The sequence below is a fragment of the Syngnathoides biaculeatus genome, chromosome 4 (genome assembly GCF_019802595.1).
Source record: "Syngnathoides biaculeatus isolate LvHL_M chromosome 4, ASM1980259v1, whole genome shotgun sequence".
Classification (NCBI taxonomy): Eukaryota; Metazoa; Chordata; class Actinopteri; order Syngnathiformes; family Syngnathidae; genus Syngnathoides; species Syngnathoides biaculeatus.
In genome coordinates, this window is record NC_084643.1 from 15,481,933 (window position 1) to 15,505,581 (window position 23,649).

Consider the following 23,649-nt stretch of genomic DNA (forward strand, 5'->3'; position numbering starts at 1 on the left):
TGACTATAGATTGACTGATAATTTGAGAGCTTTGCCTTTCAACTTAGCTCCCTCTTTACCACAACATACCAATACAAAGTCCGCATGACTGCAGATGCTGCACCGATCCGCCCGTCGATCTCCCCCTCCATTCTTCCCTCATTTGTGAACAAGACCCCAATATATAATATACAACATACGACTCGTAGAGGGCATGCCACCCTTTTCCAACTGAGGACCATGGTCTCAGATTTGGAGGTGCTGATTCTCATCCCAGCCACTTCACACTTGTCTGTGAACCGCTCCAGTGATCATTGGAGATCACAGCTTGATGAAGCCAACAGAACCACATCATCTGAAAAGAGCAGAGATGTAAAACAGAAGCAATCACACCGGACACCCTCTACGCCTCGGGAGTGCCTAGAAATTCTGTCCATAAAAGTTATGAACAAAAATGGTAACAAATGGTAGCCTTGGCAGAGTCCTGCTGTCATTGGAAACAAGTCCAACTTATTGCCCGCAATGCAGACCAAACTCTGACACCAGTCATAAAGAAAATGAACAGCCGGTACCAGGGGGTTTAGTGCCCCATACTCCCTACGGACTCCCCAAATGATTACCCGAGGGACAAGATCAAACGCTTTTTTCCAAGCCCACAAAACACATGTAGCGTGGTTGGGTACTTGGGAACTCCCAAGCACCTTCAAAGATCTTGCTGAGGGTGTAGAGCTGGTGAACTGTTCCACGGCGAGGAGGAAAAACCACATTGATGCTCCTGAATCCTAGATTGGAGTTCCCGACAAACCCTCCTCTCCAGCACCCCTGAATAGACCTTACCAGCGAGGCTGAGGTGTGTGATCCGTTGATAGTTGGAACATACCCTCCGGTCCCCTTCTTAAAAAGGGGGACCACCACCCCAGTTTGTCAATCAAGAGCCACTGTCCCCGATGTTCACGCGACGTTGCAGAGGCGTGTCAACCAGGACAGCCCCACAACATCCAGAGCCTTAAGGAACTCCAGGCGGATCTCATCCATCCCTGGGCCCTGCCTCGGTGAAATCAACACCAGAGATAGAAGAGCCCACCTCAGTGAACCCTGACTCTGGTTCCTCATGGGAAGGCGTGTCAGTGGAATTGAGGATATCTTTGAAGTATTCTCAACACTGACTCACAACGTTCCAAGTAGACCTCAGCAGTGCTCCATCCTCATTACACACAGTGTTGATGGTCCACCCCTTCCCCCTCCTGAGATGCTGGATAGTGGACCAGAATTTCCTTGAAGCCGTCTTGAAGTCATTCTCCATGGCCTCACCAAACTCCTCCTACACCCCGTTTTTTTTAATCAGCGACAACTGAAGCTGCATTCCACTCGGGCAGACAGTACCTATCAGCTGTCTTAGAAATCCCACAGGCCAATAGGACTCCTTCTTAAACTTGATGGCATCCCTCACTGTTGGTGTCCACCAACGCTTTCGGGGTTGCCATCACGACAGGGACCGATCACCTTACGGCTACAGCTCTGGTCGGCCATTTCAGCAATGGAGGCACGGAACATCGTCCACTCTGTCTCAATGCACCCCATCTCCCACAGAACATGAGCAAAGTTCTTTCAGAGGTGGGGGTTGAACCTCCTTCGGACAGAAAAATCTGTCAGCTCTTCCCAGCAGACCCTCACAATATGTTTGGGACTGCCACATCAGACCGGAATCTTCCTCCACCATCGGACCCAACTCACCACCAGGTGGTGATCAGTTGGCAGCTCCGCCATCTCTTCACCCGAGTGTCCAAGACATGTGGCCACAAGTCCGATGACACAACCACAAAGTTGATCATCAAACTGCGACCTAGGGTGTCCTGGTGCCAAGTGCACATGTGGACACCCTTATGCCTGAACATGGTTTTCGTTACCGACAATCCGTGATGAGCACAGAACTCCAGCAACAGAACACCATTCAGGTTCTGACCGGGGGTAGGGGGGCTGTTCTTCGCAATTACGCCCTTCCAGGTTTCATTCTCAGTGCCCATGTGAACATTGAAGTTCCCCAGCAGTTCCAGAGGGAAAACTCTCCAGCGCCTCTCACCTTGGGCAATGCCAGAGTGGAACAGAGTCCAACCCCTCTAAATAGGACTGGTAACAGAGCCCAAGCGATGAAAAGAAGCATGCGCGACTATATCTAGTTGGAACCTCTTGACCTCACTCACCAGTCCTTCCCTGCCAGAAAGGTGACATTGCGCGTCCCTCGAGTTAGTTTCTGTAGATAGGAATTGGATCGCCATGGTCCTCGCTTTCAGCTACTGCCCAGCTCTCATTGCACCCAACCCCTATGGCCCCTCTCACAAGTGGTGAGCCCATGGGAAGGGGGACTCATGTTACCTTTTTGTGCTGTGCCTGGCCGAACCCCATGGGCCTTACTCCAGAGGGGGGCCCCGATGACCCACATCTTGGCAAGGGAAACATTAATCCATTATTTTTACTCGTCATAGGGGTTTATTTTGCCATAAGTTGTCCTGTCCCTCACCTATATCCCGTTTGCCATGAGTGACCTTACCTGGGGCATGAAGCCCTTGACAACTTAGCTCCTCAGATCATTGGGACACACAAAACCCCTCTACCATGATAAGGTGACAGCACGAAGTGGGGGTTTACAACCTTAACTTTCATAATTTTTTTTTATCCAATATGCTGACATACTGAATCGCTCACAAAAATCCTAATTACATGGGCACTGGTTGATCCTGATCCAAAAAAGCATCAAGTGGGGTCACATTAAATTGCTGCAAAAAAATTAATTTGGATAATTTTCAACATAAATATGGAGAGAAAAGAAAAAGTATTCTATGCAAAAGAACTGTATTTATTTTAGCTCTGAGAAGTGTGTTTTGAATGAACTGCATAATGCTGGGTCAAGATACAATGTGAAACCTGAAGCATGAAAACTCTTACCTCCTCTGACCTCATCCTCGTCAGTCTTGGCAGCCTTGTAGTAAGTAATGCCCCTGACCACACTTGGTTGGTGGCCAATCACCTTGGTTTTGGCTGTAGGCTCATGCTTGAGTGGTTTCACAGGTTTAGTGACCTCCTTCTTAGGCTTGATGACTTTTTCTTTGGGTTTTGGAGGGGGCTTGGATGCAGGGGGCTTTTTGTTGAGTGGCTTTATAGCGCTCTTGGTATTTTCATCATTATGCTGGAAACATGAATATTCAGGTAATATCAGTATGCTTCATTGAGAAACAGCTAAATCATCAGGAGGTTTTTGAGTGCCTTTGAAGAGTATTTAAGACATCTACAGCTCTATTGGCTGGCAACTAATTCAGGGCATATCCCACCTGTCACCTTCTTCAGGGTGCACCCTACCTCTAGCCTGAAGACAGTAACAAAGTCTAATATTTTCAGAATTGGCCGCTGTTATTTACTGGCACAATCCACAGAGACAGGTACCCGTATTTCTGGGAATAACCACTAGATACTTTTATAAATTCAATCTGATGGCCTAACTCTACTCCGAGATAGTGAGTGTTGAAATTTGAGTTTCCAAACAGTCTGGAGTATTGCAGAGCGCGCTCAGACTGTATTTCCGAACACATCCACCGTTGTTTACTTGTCTGCTGATCATGTGCATGTCTCTAAGAGATCCTATACTGATTTTGCCATGGTTTAGAGTTGTTTTTTGGTCAAGACCTTCACAAAGGCCTCCAATCATGATGGAAGTGAGATATCAAATTTCATGGCTTATGAAGGCGTCCCCGACTCAACAGTGTTCTCTCACCAGCACTCCATTATCACCCTTGCGAAGCACCAATGATCATCAATCGTACACTTTGACACATGACACACTGATGGAGATTTTTTTTTAAAAACGGAATCTTAAATATGACACTGTACTCCAATGGGCTCCTCTGTCAGTACATCCCACTCAAAGTGTGCACTCAAACTACAGGTACAAGCATAATACACTTCCCAGCTCACAGCATGGTTGGAAGAGTTGGAAACAGTATGTACAAGAACATGCATGGGCAGTAGCTCAGTTTGAGTGTGCTCTAACAGAACAACTTTAGCCAGATTTTTAGTAACAATCCATGCAATCATTGGCCAGCCTATATACTGTATCACAACATTACTGACTCACAGCAAGACAGAACTTAATCAATATCCAGTCGTGGTCCAAGTAGTACAACAGCACAATTTAGGTAAACTACATTGTTGCTGTAATCCCCAGTTTGTTTTGATATCAGAGAGGTTGGTGGTCTATCTGGAGAATTTAAGGGTTACACTGGTGTCCTACAATGTACATTGTTGCTATGATCTAGCAAGTGCTAGTGGGAAAATACAGCTTGTTTAAAAATTCAAATGTGATATAGACTACAGTACAGATGACAGTTACTTTAGAATTTATTTTGATGTCTGAAAATTGTCATATACTGCTTTGCAATATGTTTGTGCTCTCTCTCCCCCTCCCCTCTCTCGCTTACCTCCATTCCACTTGACGCCTCAATCCCTGACTTGCTGGGCCTTATTCATCAGCCGGTTTCATTTCAGTCTCTCCTGTCCTGGTTCCAGAAACATTGAAGCAGATGCCTTGTCCCGTATCCACTCACCATCCACTAGTTCAGCAGAACCCGAGCCCATTCTTCCACCCACATGCTTCATGGGATCTGCCTCAGAGATCCACCAGGTGTCAAGGAGGCCCAAAAGACCCAGCTTGATCCTAAAACCGGGCCCCCTGACTCCCTTTTCATCCCTGATTGGCATGTTCCAAAGTCCTGCAATGGGCCCATAGGTTGAAACTAACCTATCACCCTGGCATCATCTGTACAACCCAATTCTTCCTCATTAAAGACACCTGAGAATTTGTTCACGCCTGCAATGTCTGAGCCTGAGGGAAGTCCTCGCACTAGGCATCAGCCAGTCTGTTGCATCCTTTGCGGATTCCAAGTGACCTGTGGTCTCACATCGCTGTGGACTTTGTCACCAGCCCTCCCCCATCTGAAGGTGACACTATAATCTTCACAGTAGCCGATTGATTTTCTAAATGTGTCGTACCCCTCCCGAAATCCCTGTCTCCCCTGGCAACTGCTAAACTACTTATGTTGGATGTGTTCAGACACCATGGCATTCCCGTTGATATTGTCTCTGACTGAGGCCCCCTGTTTTTGCTGTAGGTCTGGAAGGAGTTCTACAAGGCAGTGGGTGCAGCAGCAAGTTTGTCGTTGGGTTATCACCTGAAAACCAATGGCCCGCAAGAGCGGACGAACCAGACCCTCGAATCTGGTCTCCGAAGTGTGGCTGCCAACAACCCCTCGAATCTGGTCTCCGCTGTGTGGCTGCCAACAACCCCATTTCATGTTGTACGTTTTTTCCATAGATTGAATATGCCCACAATTCCCTCACCAGATCTGTAACCGGTATGTCCCCATTCATTGCTTGCTATGGTTACCAGCCCCCTTTGTTCTGGGAACAGGCAGCAGCAGTTCACGCTGTCAAGGAGCATCTCCAGAGGGTACAAGCTGTGTGGAAAGACATCCAAGCGGCGTTGAACTGGCCGCTTGCAATTAATGGCTCGCGGGCCATCATCGCTTGCAGGTACCTGACTACAAATTGGGCCAGTCTGTCTGGCTCCCCTCTCATGATCTCCCACTCCAAACTGAATCCCGTAAGCCCACACCCCAGGTCATTGGCCCATTACCTATTACCAAGGTAATCAACCTGTCCAGTTGAAGCTTCCTCCATCCGTTGGGGGTGGGGGTGGTACTGTCATGTACTGCCCTGCAGTATTGTTTTGCTGTCACCCCTCTGTCTTTCAGCACCTGTTCTCAATCTGTCATCACTGCTGCTATTTAAGCGTCTTTCAGCACCTGTTCTAAATCTGTCATCACTGCCACTATTTAAGCCTGCCTCTTTCCCAAGTTTGATGCTAAAGTATTGCAGCCTCCCTTAGTGGTACTACTGCCCACCAGACCCAAGTAAGCAACATTTTTCCTTTTACTTTGGTAACTCTTGTGTCTCCTCATTCTCAGTACTCCCTGGTGTTCCAGGTCCGCATCTGTCCTGCCAACAAGCCAGCTGCCTGTCCTCCACTCCACTGCCAGACAACAGCTCCTGGATGACATCCTTAAATGGCATCAAAAAACTGTTCATCATACTACATCTACTTCTGCCTGCTTGTGGGTCCTGCTCCTCTCAAATCATGTCAAAAATGATGGTAAAGCGACAATGAGTGTGGACTGACATTGCAGACACTTAAAGTATAATCTTCTTTTTCTAACCTGAACTTTGGTCTCAGAAGAGTCTTTCTGAAGCAGCTGGAGACTGAGACCAGAGATTTCTTTCTTGATGCTCATCATAATGTTGGAGTAGTTCTCATATTGCTTGACATGGTTGGTCAGGCTGGTCATACTGTCACGGACAAATTCATTTTCTCGTGTTAGGTTTGTCTTGATTGTCTGTAAAAGGCAACACAATCATTACACTGGCATTGATAAATAATTGAAATACTGTAGCTTCAATCTGTTTTCACAGTGATAAAACTTTTAAAAACTATGATGTCAGGAGGTTGCCTACCTCTTCAAGGGTGTTCATCTGAGATACCAACTTGTTTATGTATGAGTGTACTTTCATCAGATCCATGCTGTAAAGGGTTCCCTCGAGGAGGTCCACCATTGACTGGAGCTGGTGGTTGATAAAAGGAGTGTAACTATTAATTTTATTTTTATTAATTTTTACCTGACATCTTCAAGCAATCTTTAAAGCTGAGGAGTCCGAGGCATACGTTAATTTAATTAAATTCAGAATCAGAATCAGATTTAATGGCCAAGTATGTAACAACACAATTTGTCTCCTGCAATTGGTACCACCCTGATATGACATTCATGTAGAGTACTGAGAAGAAGAACAAACAAGCTAACAAGAACAAAGTACAATAGATTATTCCTTATATGAGTCAGAGTTGTGCAAAGATCCAATCTTCTTGCATTTAGAGAAGTTAGAGTGCGTCAATGCCCCGCATTGTGTTCCAGAGTGCCCTTACCTGTTCACGGTTCACCGTTATCGACCAGTCCAATGACAATTGTCCAGAGGGAGCAGTTTAAAGCTCCACTGACATTGTAAAATAGATATTATAATGAAAAATACATATAACATTATTCATTTCAATGTCTATACGAAAAAAAAAATGACCGTGTTATCCATGCACAAAGTTGTGGAAGTTTATTCGACCTCCAATTGGCAGCCATATTGCCTACAAAGTCATCAGCAGATGTTACACTGGGACTTTTGCCATTTGATACACGGAGTGGGACCTGCTTTGGAGCATGGAAGCTCTTTTCGAAAAAAAAAAAGAACATCTCACAATCATCTCACAGTCGAGTGAAGTGACTGGGGGAATATTACCCTATTGTTTTGAGCCATATTTCAGTAACTTCAGTCGCGCTTGCAAATCTACAGTCGAGCACGAAAAATCACACACATAAAATTTGTTATGAGTAGAAAAAAATGAATATTGAAAGATGTCGCTTATTTTGTGTAGTCTTGACATTAATTTACGTATTTATTTCATAAACGTCGTTAACTAAACAAGCCTGCTCCTAAACAATCAGTATTCACCCGGAAACAGGAAATGCAAGTTAACTGTACTGAGCACGTTCGGAAGTGATGCCAAAAGCACATGTTCTGAGTTGCATCACGTACTGCGAGCGCATTTACGTCTAAGGCAGGGGAGCTCAAGGCAGTCTTGGTCGATCGCGGGACAAAAAAGAAAAAACTGTCACGGACGAGACTCGGGGGTGGACCCAAATGCACGACTCAGGTGAGAGGTAAGCAGTGCGGAATAAGCCTTTATTCGTTCCAATGTCGGTTACCAGGGAGTCAGTCCAAACAAGCAGCAAGATCAGTAACGGCAGGCTTACGGGGAAGGTCGGGAGACAGGCGTTGGTCGGTACACGGGAGGTAGACGTCAGGAGTACGGTAGTGCGGGAACGAGGCATGAGAGGCAACGATCTAGCAGAGTAATAGTCGTCCCCCGGGTCCTATATGTAAGTTTCTTTCGGCTTGTCCCTTTCGGGGTCGCCACAGCGTGTCATCTCAGATGAACGCACATATGTTTGGCACAATTTTTACGCCGGATGCCCTTCCTGACGCAACCCTTCTCAGGGAGTGGAGGCCCCAGTGGGATACGAACCCACAACCCCTGGTTTATCAAACCAGTGCTCTAGCCACTGAGCTACAGGGCCTCTGCCCCGGGTCCTATATGTACTGGGTCTTAATCAAAGGTCATGAGGCGCAGGTGTGCACCTTCAGATTAGCTGGCCACGCCCAGCCCTGGCTGGAATCCAGGAGCATGACAGAACCCCCCCCTCAACGGCCGGCTCTGGACGGCCCAGGAGCATCAGGGTGAGCCGCGTGAAAGTCCCTGATGAGGGAGCGGTCCACGACGAAGCGGGAGGGGATCCAAGAGCGCTCCTCTGGGCCATATCTCTCCCAGTCCACCAGGTACTGGACCCCCCTTCCTCTGCGACGGGAAGACAGCAACTGGCGCACAGTGTACACCAACCCACCGTCAACCATGCGGCGGGGCGGGGGGGATTTGAGCGGAGGAGCCAGCGACGATGTGCGATTCGGGCGAAGTCTGCTGACGTGGAACGTCGGGTGCACCCTCATCGACCTGGGCAGTTTCAACGAGACGGCGACCGGGTTAATAACTTTGGAAACCGGGAACGGGCCAACGAACCTGGGAGCAAGTTTGCGGGATTCCGTCCGCAGCGGGAGATCTTTGGTGGAGAGCCACACTCGCTGTCCCACTCTGAGCTCAGGTGCGGCCCTCCTCTTGCGGTCTGCTGCGGCCTTGTAGGCGCTGCTCATGCGCAGCAGTGTCCTCCGAGCTGCTTCCCAGGTCCGTTTGCAGCGTCGCACCACGGCCAGGGCCGACGGAACTGTGGATTCTGTGACCAGTGGAGGAAACAGGGATGGAGGATACCCATGCACGACATGGAGTGGAGCCATACCTGTTGAAGCGGAGGGTAGAGAATTGTGGGCATACTCCATCCACTTGATGTGCTGGCTCCACGTGCTCTGGTCCCTGGATGCCAGACATCGAAGACCGGTCTCTAATTCCTGGTTAATCCTCTCAGTCTGGCCGTTAGACTCTGGGTGATGACCCGATGTCCGACTTGCTGAAGCGCCGATGAGGTTGCAGAACTCCTTCCAGAAACGGGCGCTGAATTGCGGACCCCTGTCCGAAACGATGTCCTGGGGTAGGCCGTGGTAACGGACGACCTCGTCTAATACCAACTGGGCTGTCTGCTTGGCCGACGGGATCTTCGGAAGCGGCACGAAGTGGACCATTTTGGAAAAACGATCCACTATGGACAGCACCACTGTGTTCCCTTGAGAAGGCGGCAGGCCGGTGACGAAGTCCAGCTCGATGTGTGACCACGGACGAAAGGGGATGGACAGGGGTTGCAACTCACCAATAGGCCGTAGGTGGGAAGTCTTATTGGCAGCACACACCGGGCAGGCGTTGACGAACTCCCTTACGTCCTTGCTGAGGTTAGGCCACCAGAACCTTTGTTCGACCACTGAACGTGTCTTCGCCATACCCGGGTGGCAGACCGTCTTGTTGGTATGGGCCCAGTTGATGACGTCTCCCCGCAGAGATGGTATGACGAACAGGCGGCCCGACGGACAATCCGCGGGTGACGGTGTCTCTCCCAGAGCCTCCTTCACCCGCGACTCGATCGCCCAGGTGAAACCGGCCACGAAGCACCCCGCTGGCAGGATAGTAGCGGCGTCTGAATCCGTGCGCCCTCCCTCGTGGATCCGCGAGAGTGCATCCGACTTGCCATTTTTGGAGCCTGGGCGGAAACACACCTTAAAGTGGAAGCGGGTGAAAAATAGGGCCCACCTGGCCTGACGGGCGTTCAACCTCTTCGCAGACTTCAGGTATTCAAGGTTCTTATGGTCCGTGAAGACAACGAACGGTACTTGCGAGCCCTCCAGCCAGTGCCGCCACTCCTCCAACGCGCTCTTGACCGCCAGCAGTTCCCTATCTCCCACGTCGTAGTTCCTCTCTGCCGGGGTCAACTTTCTAGACAGGAACGCGCACGGGTGGATCCTTCCATCCCTGGGACTCCTCTGCGACAAGACTGCTCCGATTCCTGAATTCGATGCATCCACCTCCACCACAAACTGGTTATCTGGGTCCGGAATAATGAGAACGGGCGCGGTAGTGAAACTTGCCTTGAGCCTGCTGAAGGCCTCCTGGCAGGTCCCGGACCAGTCGAAGATGGTATGTGGCGAGGTGAGCGAATGCAGAGGAGCGGCCACGGAGCTGAAGTTCCTTATGAATTTCCTATAGAAATTGGCAAATCCCAGAAACCTCTGTATGTCCCTCCTGTTGGTGGGGGTAGGCCACCGCAGCACCGCGTCGACCTTCCCGGGATCCATCCGTATCTCTCCCTCAGCCAGGATGAAGCCCAGGAAGGACACGGATGCTCGATGGAACTCACACTTCTCCATATTCACGTATAATTGGTGCTGCTGCAGACGCCAGAGCACCTCTCTGACTTGTTGAATGTGAGAGGTTAGGTCTGCTGAAAAGATGAGAATATCATCCAGATAAACAAAGACAGATCTGTTCAGGAACTCCCGAAGCACGTCGTTGATGAAGTTCTGAAAGACGGCCGGAGCGTTAGTCAGTCCGAAGGGCATCACCAGGTACTCATAGTGCCCTGTGGGGGTGTTGAATGCCGTCTTCCACTCATCCCTTTCCCGAATCCGCACCAGGTGGTAAGCGCTGCGCAGGTCGAGCTTGGTGAAGATCCGATGGTATGACCGATGTGGCGGCAGAGACTTTGCTTTAGATTCAGAGAAGACCTCCCGTAGGTCATGGTAGCAGGAGGGCACTGCGGTCAGGTCCAGGACGGTACTAGGTTCTGTTAGCCGAACCGGCGCAACTTGAATACCCCTGTCTCTCCGGACAGCGAAACAGCGACTGAGACAGTCCTCTCCCCAAGTCTTGATCTGACCCGTGGTCCAATCTATGTGCGGATTATGTTCTTTGAGCCACGGGCTGCCCAAGATGATGTCGCTACTACGTGCGTCGAAGACATGAAAGCTAACACGCTCCGAGTGAGCGTCCGGAAAGCTCATACGTAGCGTCTGAGTGCGATGTGTAATCCGACAAAGGAACTTGCCGTTGGCGGCATAGGCGTGACGAAAACGTTGCGTGGGAAAGGTTGCTGCCCCCAGCTCCTCGACCACGCGGGGATTTATCAGATTTGCTTCCGACCCAGAATCAACGAAAGCCGTCACAGAGCATGAACGGGAATCCGTTCCCAAGGTGAGGTGAAGAAGGGACCTCCCTGACCCCGTCGCGGTGTACCGCACACTCACCGGAGTAGCGATCCTGATGTCAGAATGCCCTGGTCGAGTCGGGCAACGGGCGATCAAGTGTCCCAAATGCCCGCAATAAAAACAGCGTCCCTCTCGTCGCCGACGTAAGCGCTCCTCCGCTGAGCTGCCAAGCCCCTCCACTTGCATGGCTTCCGGTGAAGCTGACAACACGGGTGGCCGGGAAGCGGAAACAACCGGACTGCGACTCTCCCTCTCCTCCTCCCTCAGGCCCTCCATCTGTCTCTGCACGGTGAGGCGCTGGTCCACCTTGAGGGCCAATGCGATGAGGGAGTTAAGCGAAGGCGGAAGATCCGTGGCCACGAGGTGACCACGGATCTGTGGGGACAGTCCCTCGTAAAACGCATCATGGAGGGCTTCCTCATTCCAGCGGCTCTCGGCAGCCCGAATCCGGAACTCGATGGCGTAGTCGGACACGCGGCGACGTCCCTGGCGAATTGTCATGAGTGACGACGCCGCCTGGCATTCCGGAGCCGCATACTGGAACACCTGGGTGAGCGCGCAGACGAAGCTCGCCCATGAGCGGCAGGTCTCCGAGTTACGGCTCCACTCGGCGAAGGCCCATGCCTCCGCCTGTCATGTGGGAAATGACGAAGGCGATCCGGGAGCGGTCCGTGGGAAAAGCGGGAGCTTGCAGCTCAAAGTGGAGATCGCACTGCGCCAGGAAGGGCTTGACGTTACTGGAGTCGCCTGAGAACCGCTCTGGTCGAGAGAGCGGAGTGATGGTGGCATGGGGAGGCACAAGAGCGGCCGCGCTAGCTTGGGAGGCTAGCCACGGTTGCAGCTGGCTGCAGAGCTCCTGGATCTGGTGAGAGAGCAGCCTCTTGCTCACCCAGGCGTTTGCCCTGCACTTGCAGCGCACGGCGAATGGCTTCAGAGTCGGCTGGGTCCATGTTCTTGGCTAGATCGTTCTGTCACGGACGAGACTCGGGGGTGGACCCAAATGCACGACTCAGGTGAGAGGTAAGCAGTGAATAAGCCTTTATTCGTTCCAATGTCGGTTACCAGGGAGTCAGTCCAAACAAGCAGCAAGATCAGTAACGGCAGGCTTACGGGGAAGGTCGGGAGACAGGCGTTGGTCGGTACACGGGAGGTAGACGTCAGCAGTATGGTAGTGCGGGAACGAGGCATGAGAGGCAACGATCTAGCAGAGTAATAGTCGTCCCCCGGGTCCTATATGTACTGGGTCTTAATCAAAGGTCATGAGGCGCAGGTGTGCACCTTCAGATTAGCTGGCCACACCCAGCCCTGGCTGGAATCCAGGAGCATGACAAAAACGTCACCCAATGTTCCCTCTAAACTGCGTCCATACGCAATTGTGCACCGCTGAAGCAGTCTCTTCGCAGATATTCTGCGTTGCGCGCAAAAAAAAAAATCCAATGCAAATTAAAAGTATAACATACAGCTATTCAGTTTGTGGTATTTTTCAATGTTATTCAATGTGTGAGGGATGACTGGTTGTTACATCCAATGGCACAATTCAGATACGTACTGTAAAAAATGAAAAGAAGAAGCCACTGATTTCTTTTATGCAGCAGACGAAACTTTGTCGAACAAGGAACGCTGCTCCGCCACACTTTCTTTTTCCTAGTTTACCGTACACACACTCCCCCATCCCCACTCTTCAAGACGTACACTCATAATTACAAATGTTATAGTACTTACGTAGCCCATCAATGTGTTTTATAATGACAGCGTCCACCACCACTGCTTTAGTTCGCAACATAGTCTGGGCAACGTAGAGAAAGGATGAGCTAGACATCCTGCTTATGTTTACTTTTGATATTAATGGAGAAATTTAAAAAAGAAAGGCTGTTGTTTTAAGATGCACTGAGTGTCTGAGTATGTGAATAATCGAAGAAAAAGTGGTTTAACTGGACGAGATGTTCTCTTTTTGAGTGGGAAAGGTCTGGTCTGAAGCCAAAATAGAAAGTGAAGGATCACATGGTGTGTAATTTTTAAATTCCAGCTTGGCACAGCTAGATCTAGGATGAAAGCACAGACAATACAGTGCACAAAAAGCTAATTCTATATTTTAAATATACATATATATTTATATATAGTATAATATATCACATTACATTAATAACATAACATTGGATGTATCATCACCCCCCCATATAAACATGTATTTATATATATTTATAGTATAATATATCACATAACATTAATAACATAACACTGGGAACATCACCCCCCATATATAAATATATTTTTGTAGTATAATATATCACATAATATTAATAACATTACATTGGGAACATCACCCCCCATATATAAATATATTTTTGTAGTATAATATATCACATAATATTAATAACATTACATTGTGAACATCACCCCCCTATATATAAATATATGTATAGTATAATATATCACATAACATTAATAACATAACAATGGGACCATTCCCCCCATTGGTAGCTCGCGAGAGGCTGGCTGCTTGAAAAGTAGATCTTGGAGGGAAAAAAAATCTGGGCACCCCTGAGTTACATTGAAAACATTTCTGGGAAATAACTCAGGTAATGTTTCAGTATCTAACTATAATAAGCCTGAGATTGTGATTCACCTTGACCTGAACTAAGTTCTAATGTTAGACTAGTCTGCCCATATTCCTAAATGCAAATGGTCATTTTCCCCGTGGTACGCGTTATCTTGAAGTTGAAAACTTTTCCCGTGTACATGCTTTAGGAAGATATAAATCATCTACTGCTAGCTTTCATCAAAGGATTGAGAATAGATTACGCCATAAATTACGCTTGAATATAACAATACATCACGATTACCGACAGGAATGTTTGTTACAATGTATCGCTAGCTTGTTGCCACTAACACTGATTATATTGAACTAAACTTTCAGCATTTTCGAAACATTGCGGGTATAGACCGCTCGTGTTTATTCCTTGACAGGCCTGTGCATTTAACTTTTCTTCAGATAAAGTTTGTCGTATCAAGAATTTTTATTGATGAACAATTTTAAATACCGTTTTATATCATGTTCTACTAATATCAGTTGAAATTGGAAATTAACATTTCTGAGTTTGAAATTTTTGTTTTGTATTTTAGTTATGTATTTGTTTAATTAATATTAATATTTTCATTTACAGTTATGTTATAATAATCCAGTAAGTTATTTTAAGGTCTTGAGATTCCATCCCTAATCACACCCGTAACTTTATCTGCGGGAATGACTGACCACACCTGTACATTTTCCAAATGTGAGTGACTGATATTTAGATGATATGCAGATCACTTCTCACTAACAACAGACTCCCCGACAGTATGTATGAACCACCCAGGCGGCGCCACAATGAGCCACCCCGGCCGAAGCCGTGCTCAGCGGACGCTGCACCATCAAAGCCGTCTGCAGTGGACGCACCGCCGCCGTAGCTGTTCGCTAAAAATTTAATTGCTGTTAAAAAAGCAGAGGGGTTCACTCAGAGATATTCAAACTTTAACGAGCTGATTAGTTGTTTGTGATACCCAGATCGAATATCTTTAAGTGTGCGTTTTCTGCTGTTAAAAAAAAAAATCCAAATTGGAAGTGTGTTGAAAGTACACACTTCTTTCAGTGATATACCGCACAATACAGAGGTTTGAATAAGTAAATTGTTTACTTTGTCTCTACATAGAAGACTGATATCTTTCCTGGTATTTGCAGAAGGTTTTTGTCACCCCACTGTGGGTTAAATCTCTTAAAGTCAATCTTTTGTATTCTTTGGACCTTATGAGGTGTGACATTTCAAATCTGATATTCAGGATTTGAGCTCAGATTTTCTGTATCATTTTAAAGTCTTGGAGTCACAAACTTTAGCCACTCACCTTTAATAACTCAGGTGCCTGTTTCTTTAGTTTTTCCATCTTCCACTCATTTTCACAGGGGTTGAGGGATGACGGTGGTGCAGTGCAGGAACACTTACAGTCAGACCCTGAGCTGACTGTTTCCACTGTATAGAAATCTTCCACACGTACACTGCCACTCCGCAGCCGCATACAGGCATCCCTGCTCAGGGGTCGCATGATGCACTTGCAGCGGCAGTCAGAACCCTCTGATATCATACGAACAGGTTCTGCCTCACCAAATATCTGAAAGTGTAAATGATCAAAAGTCTACTGTAATGCTGTAATACTTCAGAAGTGAAAAAGAATGAAAGAAGGTCGGCAGTCGGACATATCAGGGGATAACTTATAAATTCGGTCCAATCAAAAAGTAATAAGGCAAATTTTCCACTATCTTAAATTATTGTAATTGAAAGGAAACATACACATACAGTAGAAAAAGCCCCAAAAATGAAGCTATCATCCCTCCTTTTCAAAATTATTTACCTATCTCAACACCAACTGTTCATTGATGAATAAGGGCACGTAAGCAAGCATTGTACAATTCAGTAGGCTGTGCTTTTAACCAGTATTTTTTTTCAAGCCAACTTTACTAGTTAATCGTGAGAGAAGTGCTAACCTTATACTGTTTTTTTAAAGGCCTAAAAGGTGAAAAATCTGAACGTGTCAGATAGGGTGAGCGTGGGGTATAGATTATTGTCCAGCCAAAGGAACAAATGACTTCACAAACTCATTTCCTTGTCACGGAAATCACTCAAAGCAGGCTCTTGTTCTTTATCTTTAACCATTCATACCCAAATTTTCACTGTGCTGTAACCTATTGGAACATTGTCAAAAATGATGTCATTTCCAAAATGGCTGACAGGAAAAGGTCAGGCATAAATGATTTTTTAAAAATAAACTGTATTTACTTTTTGACTGGCAATTGAACTTCTACAGAGATAAATTGATGGAACTTTATGCTGATTTCCTGATGAAAATTATGATCTTAGTTCTCTCTTGAAAAAAATCTACGGTACTCAACCTGAAGACAATCATCTTCTTCCTCTACTGTCTTGTGACAATTCTTGTCATGTGTCATACAGCAGTGCGTTATCCCACATATCCATTGTGTCCCAGATGAATTATTATGAATAATTATCCATATTTATGAAAGGAAAACAAAGGCAAGGGATGGAAAGTGAAGTAAGAAAAAAAAATGCTTCCTCCCTTTGAGAGTTCACTGGTGTAACTCAGGGGAAAGCCCAAAATAAAACTTCATATCCTGCAACAGAACCTCATACCCCAATGAGCTTCAGTTGTCATGTAGACTATTGTATGTTAGCTGGGCTTTGGAAGGGCAGAGTGAAGGCTTACTCAAAAACTGGACGCGAACCATGGAAGTATGCTTAAACGAGCATGTGCCTAAATAATAAAAGGGTGGCCTGTATTCCTTGTTTAATATTGGACAGTGACAATTCTGTCAAAGATACCACTAGCCTCACTGCACTAGAGCAAAATCTCACAGTTTACTCAACATATTATTTGGATAGGAGAAAAGGTTGCCATAAATGGGCAGGCAGGCCAAAGAGCTACAGCAACATCGGAAATGCTAATTTGGAGTCTAAGTCGATAAACAAACTATTCGTAAAGTTGTCTTGTTGCATTTCGATGGGAGGGAATTTATGTGCAGACCACAATTCATACATTGGAGGTACATTGGAGGCCCTTTTTTTCTTAAAACACCAAGTAATCATGGCACAGAACTGTAAAAATGTTTAAGCAATCTCCTCAGACGCCCAGCCATTCCACCAAAGGGACTTCATAAAGGGCACTATTAGGGACAGTGCATATCCAAACACTTCTGGAGTGTGTCAGTACAGGGCTCTTAGCAGTTGCAATGACACTCATGTTTTTCATGTTTAAACGATATTCTGTGTGGTGGTTGTGAGGAAATAGTCTTGAGTATTGAAATTATTGAAAAAACTAGAGCTCCCCCACCACCCAACATACGCATGCACGCAAATGCCATTTTGGGTTCAGTTACCCATTCCTATGAAGTATGCCAGAAGAATTCCAGGAAGGATGTTATAAGATTTATTTCAAACCAAAACTTCAGACTACATTATAAGCTTTCACCTTCAATGTGGGCCTTATCATCAACCAACCCATCTAAAAAGCGATTCTGTGGCATTTGGATTGTTCAATGCACAAGAAAAGGTGTTAATTGTGTCAGGACAACTTGTGGTTGCTTCACCTTGTCAATGTGACTGCTCATAAATAGCCGAAGCTTGCAACCATTTCCATCCAAGATGAATGTCACTGTTCTTGGAGAACTATGGATTACGCCCTAATGTAAAATGCACTATATAAGACGTTCTTTAAGGAATTAGTGGTTGAAGACATACTTTTAGTGTAAGAATGATTCTATACTTTTTAAAGCACAGAAAAGAAATGTAGAAAATGGACCTTCTGTATTCTTGTTTTATCCTTTGTTCTTGCATTTAAAGTGCAGTTGCAATGTAATGACAGGCTTAGCGGAGAAAGTGGTGAAGGGCGGCGGTGAGTGGTGGGGTTGGGTGCTCATTAGTGAAAGAATGCAGGCTGTGCTGGGGAAAAGGCTGTTGTGGCACTGACTTGCCTTCCAACCATTACTGCATGAATACTGAGGAGGAGGGGTATGTCTGAAGCAGAGCAGGACTTCTGTGTACACAGCCAGACCCAACTTGACCCATGTCAAGTGAAAACAGCAGGTTGACAAATGCAACAACCACATGAAAACACAGTGGATTAGCAGATTAAATTTCTTTAGCAGATAAGAACATTTATTGCAGCTCCCCAAAGCACAAAACCAATTTCCAGAACTATTTTTTGTCCTGTAATAACCATAAACCTTTTTTATTGGATTAAAAAGGCAACAGACAAAGCTTAGTGCTCATGGGTAGACATTGAACTTGGATCCTTTCTCAACTTCCTTTGACTACCACCACCTTTGCTTCACCTAAATCCCTTGTTGTCACCTTAAACCTTGGTTCACTAATTACACTCAACAAAAGCAGCCTCTTTCCAATATTTATCAATGCTTCGACTGACAGCCACAAGTGCATCCTCAAGGACTCCTGGGAGTAAGAGGTGGGATCCAACTGCCGGATGATTATTGTGAACTACTATTCACTCCTCTTAAGTTTGTGCAAGACATGTCTCCAATACTGTAATTATTTTGTTCAAAATGTATTTGGATTTCAGATTTACCTCAATATAACCAATGTGCATATTAGGTGTAACCAATCTCCAGCCAACCAATCCAACGTTTTAGTTTTGTCCCAGGTCGGCCATCTTCTGGTAAGAAACGTTAAAAAATATTTAACACAGCATCCATCCATCCATCCATCCCTCTATTTTCTTAGCCGCTTATCCTCACGAGGGTCGCGGGAGTGCTGGAGCCTATCCCAGCTATCAACGGGCAGGAGGCAGGGTACACCCTGAACTGGTTGCCAGCTAATCACAGGGCACATGTAAACAAACAAGTCACACTCACTATTACACCTAAGGGCAAATTAGAGTCTCCACCTCGCCTCCTCCTCCTGGACGGGAACGTGAGAAGGCGGCGGCATCCTCGCCACCTCCTCTTGGACAGCAACGTGAGAAGGCGGCGACAGCGCCACCTCCTCCTCCTCCTGGACAGCAACGTGAGAAGGTCGGTGACAGCGCCACCTCCTCCTCCTCCTGGACAGCAACGTGAGAAGGCGGCGTCAGTGCCACCTCCTCCTGGACAGCAACGTGAGAAGGCGGCGTCAGCGCCACCTCCTCCTGGACAGCAACGTGAGAAGGCGGCGGCAGCGCAACCATCGCCACCTCCTCCTGGACAGCAACATGAGAAGGCGGCGGCACCATCGCCACCTCCTGGACGGGAACGTTTGGGCGTGCCCGTCGCCGTCGGAGCAGGAACGGGGGGCGACCGCGGTCACCGACGAAGCAGGAGCGCGGAGCAACATGAAAATCAGCAACATGAGGCGGCATCAGGTTGGTCTCCACTGCCACATGAGCTTGCAGTGCATTCATTGAAACAGCAACGTGGGCGTGGCACGGTGGCGGGTCCGTTCCCACGGCGACATGAACGAGAGTAGCCAGAGAGTCAGTCGAAACTGACACGTGGGCGTGTCTCGGGAGTGGGTCAGTTCCAACTGCCGCGTGAGCATGAGTCAGAAATGAGTCCGTTGAAACTGCAACATGGGCGTGTTGAGGTGGCGGATCGGTTCCCACTGCAACGTGCGTTTGGCTTGGTAGCGGATCAGTTGCCACTGCCACGTGAGCAAAAGTCAGAAACGAGTCCGTCAAAACTGCAACATGGGCATGTCGAGGTGGCGGACCCGTTCCCACTGCAACGTGCACTTGGTGAGATGGTGGATCCGTTCCCACTGCAGCGTTAATCTGCGTCAGCAGCGAGTCAGTAGTAGTCGCGACGTCAGCGTAGCTCGGCTGGTTCTTCGATCCTTGCTGAACCTGGGCCGTGAGAGCCGCCAATTTGGCGCTCTGCCGCTCTATCTCCGCCCGCATTTCGCGGCAGAACACCTCGTGATTTGGCGGCTCCTCCTCCCACTGGGCTGGAAGCTTCACCACCAGCTGTGGGTCTGCCGGTTTCACCGTTGCCGGCGAGGAGTGGGAGGACGAGGACGGCGTCTTTGTTGCCATGCAGCGGGAGGCACAAGGGAGCGCCCGGCCTGGGCATCTCCTCTGGCTGCCACACGGAGGTCCCGGGTAGATGGCCAAGCGGGTTCCCACAAATGGGTTGGTGTACTCGGACCTACCGGCCGAAGACGCTCGGGTGCTGGAGATGCAGAGAGGTGAAACAAACTGACCGGGATTGAAGATCGGGCGAAGAGATTCGTAATTGAAATAATCGGAGTCGTACTCAGGCAGCCGGTCATACAAATCAAGGTCCTCCTCCTAGTCCGAAAAGTCAGAGTCCAGAAGAATATGCGGTGTCGGAAGGGTCGTGGTCAGGACGTATTCATAGCTCGCCGGCGTAGCATATGACACGGAAGCGGAGGACGTCATGGAGCCTACAGGACAGGTGTGGTCCTCTGGCAGTCGGTCTACCTTGCGTCGGTCCCGGCGATGCTGGGTCTTTCCCACTGGGTCCTGTTTTGGCCAGATTCTTCTGTCACGACACATCGGAACGGAGGTCGGACCCAAATGCAGGAGGGCACGGAAGATGCAAGGTAGTTCGGGGAAAAACGTTTATCATTAGAAGGTCGGGGATCGGGCAGGCAGTCAGGTGCAGCAGCGGTAGTTGGGACGTCGGGTGAAGAGAGCAGGTGAGCGGGCAGGCAGGAGTCGGTACACGGGAGAACGATCAAAGCAGGCAGAAGTGTCAAAGGAGTCAGGCGAAGGTCGGTACACACAGGTTGACGATCAGGGATACTAGAGTGCTGGAACGGGACAAGAACCTCAACGATCTGGCGGAGGACCAGTCGTCATCGGGGTCATATATATACACAGGATAATCAGCCTGCATGAGGTGCAGGTGTGTGCCTCCCAATTAGCGCGGATGCGCGGGCACCCGCACAGCCCGGGCTGGAGTGGCAGGATCATGACACCTTGAGCATATTTGTATGGGCTTGGAGTCCTTGCTTAGATCGTATTTGATGTCTCTGCCTGATCCTGAAGGTTGAACCCCCCCTCCCCCTTGAGTTGTTGTTGTGGTTTAAAAATATTTGTCAACTTTTGTAGAGTAGCTTGAACAATTTATTGCCTCTACAAATAGAGGTGTCCTCCTGCGGGTGGGGTGAAAAATTCAGAAAAATGTAACGATGGAAGGACTCTCTTTGCGCCCTATTGTGTTGCCACCAATGGAATAAACATGAGAAAAAAAAGTTCACCGAAAAGAGAAAACTTTAGCAGAGGAAATTCCCACAGCCCAAATTACCTGTATTGTTATAGCCAAACAGACTCCCCCAAAACACGTGTTAAAATTTAATTTAGCCTCAGATTAGCATCAGTTTGTAAACATTCCATTTTGGTTCTTCAGTACTTCACGGTCTATCAACACAACAAAGACACAAGACCATCGAACATCTTATCTCATTACTAAAATCAGAAATACCTGCTTTTGAGAGTATAACTCCTTTCCTTTGATCTGGATCGTGTGTTGTAAATCTACTTGACTGTTGAGCATCTCATGCCAAATTGATCAAGCAGCATGAATTCAGAGAATTCAATTGAGAGACATGTAATAAAGATTATGGAGTAACATACGCTTTGAGTCTTTAGCAGAGGTGGTTAGCCCATGGGAAGGGAGACCCACAATTGTCTGCACAGGAAAAGTGCTCAAGCCACACAGAGTTCCATTCAATCATTTATGGATAACAATTTCTGACAGTGATAAAGTGAATCTTCAATTGTGATGAGGGTTCCAAAAAGACTAGAGTTGCTATACAATGTATGGTACATGTAAAAGCTTTTGCTGGGTTGAGTTTCAGTAGTGTGGCCCTTTGTACATGTAGTAAGGCACATAAACAAGGATGTCCAGTCTTCAGTGCTTTGCCAGCAAATAATTAGCTGCACAATTGTACAATAAAAGGCAAGCAGGTATTGTTGTCCTGTAACAAACCTCAAATGCTCAGCTGTATGTTCCAACAGAAGTGCTTTTTTATGGTCACTTTTCCCACAGAGGTCACGACAAAATGAAATTCGACTCAACGCTTGGCATATCAAGTAAATTTTGAAGTGTAGTACTGTAAAGCCCACTTTCATGGACACGCAAGACTTCTCACACACATTTCGCCCAAATATTCTTCCTGACTTTAAATTAACACTGCTCGTTGCATGGCTGTGGAGATTGACCCTAAAATGTAACTTAATAAGCGATGTTGTGTGTGGAAGCCTTCGTTCTTTGTTGAACCAAAAGAATAGCAACCAAGACTTGGAGCTTAAACACAAGTCATCATCACTGGGATGTTAATTACCGAAACACAAATTATTTCAAGCCCTCACGGCTTTTGGGAGTACACATCTACATTCCTACTGAGTCTCTTTATGTGTCCAGCAAGTCTTTACTCATCACAGTACATTGCCAAACAATACAACTAAAAATGAAGGCATTCCAACAAATTTTTCTTCACTATATAATGACGCACAGATATGGAGAACTTGTGTCCCTAGCTATAAATGGAAAATTTTATCTACATAATTTAACAAGACAGCTATTTCAAATGAGTAACAAAAATATCTTGAAAGTTTCTAAATGGTTGACATTTTTTAATCACAAACAAATCATAGCACTTCACTGTTGTCACCTTTGCAGTACAACAGTTTGTTTGGGCAGCATGATGGCAATGACTGAGTGGCAATGGTGGCACAGTCAAGAGATTTCGGGTTTGAATCACAGTCCTGACTGCGTACTGTATATAAGTGACACAAGTGAACAACAGTGATATTGCATTTCTTTTCTATTCATTGCTACAATGCCTTTGAGTTTATCCACTACTACTAGTCACGACGAGAACACGGGGTTGGATCCGAATGCAAGACTCGCGAGACGTAGAGGCAGTTCGGAAAGTGTTTTTGTTCTAGTCCAGTGTCGGCGATCAGGCAGGCAGTCAATGGGAGCAGCAGTAACAATGTCGTCAGGCGTAGGAGGTAGGCCTGCGGGCAGGCACGGATCGGGAGACGGGCGATTAGGAACGGGATTACGAGAGTGTGGGAACGAGGAATGAGGCAACGATCTGGTAGAGGCCAGACCGTACGTGTGGTTCTATATGAATGGACCGTGATCACTTGAGATGAGGCACAGGTGTGTGCCTCCACTGATTGCGGCAGGTGCGTGCTGCATTGGGGACTAGTACGGCCAGGACAGGGACCGGCAGGACCATGACAGTTCTAGTCTATATTCCCAAACTAAAATTAGTACAGTACTAGGTTTCTTCTTTTTTAAAATTAAAATCAATGCAAATATTTGGTGAACTTTTTTATATTAATTGTGTGTATGTTATGCTTGTGGTGCCTTTCACCAAGAGGATTTGAAACATCACAATAGATTCACCAGAGGCCACCCTAGTCTGCCAATCCCCGATGTCCACATGATGTTGTCAACCAGAACAGCCCCACAACATCCAGAGCATTTAGGAACTCCAGGCAAACCTCACCCACCCCTGGGGCCTTGCCACCGTGGAGTTTATTAAACACCTTGGTGACCTCAATTTCAGAGATAGGAGAGCCCATATCATAGAACCCAGACTTTGCTTTCTCATAGACGTGTAAGACCACTAAACCACTAAAATAAACATGCATGTGAGTAACTTAGACTTGAAGCTGAATTTGCTGTACTCTTGGCCAGGTCACCATTGCAAAAGAGGTGTTCTGATTTAACTGATCTTTTACATGGTTAAACAAAGTTTAAATAAAATAAATAAAAATAAATCTGGTTGCACAAGGATGCATTGCCTT

At 47.1% G+C, this 23,649-nt stretch overlaps 1 protein-coding gene across 4 annotated transcripts in view; it reads right to left on the bottom strand.

Annotated features, from left to right (window-relative positions):
* Nucleotides 1-23,649, bottom strand: part of olfml2a (olfactomedin-like 2A) — a 55,769-nt gene that overhangs the window by 27,731 nt on the left and 4,389 nt on the right. For 3 of the 4 annotated variants that reach the window (XM_061818428.1, XM_061818429.1, XM_061818427.1), the window contains exons 2-5: nucleotides 15,205-15,468; nucleotides 6,538-6,645; nucleotides 6,243-6,419; nucleotides 2,923-3,163 (exon numbers count right to left, since the gene is read on the bottom strand). In XM_061818428.1, the coding sequence (XP_061674412.1) occupies nucleotides 2,923-3,163; nucleotides 6,243-6,419; nucleotides 6,538-6,645; nucleotides 15,205-15,468 (790 nt within the window). Of the gene's footprint in view, nucleotides 1-2,922; nucleotides 3,164-6,242; nucleotides 6,420-6,537; nucleotides 6,646-12,435; nucleotides 12,511-15,204; nucleotides 15,469-23,649 lie in introns of those variants that run through there. The other variant, XM_061818430.1, reaches the window with a different exon arrangement.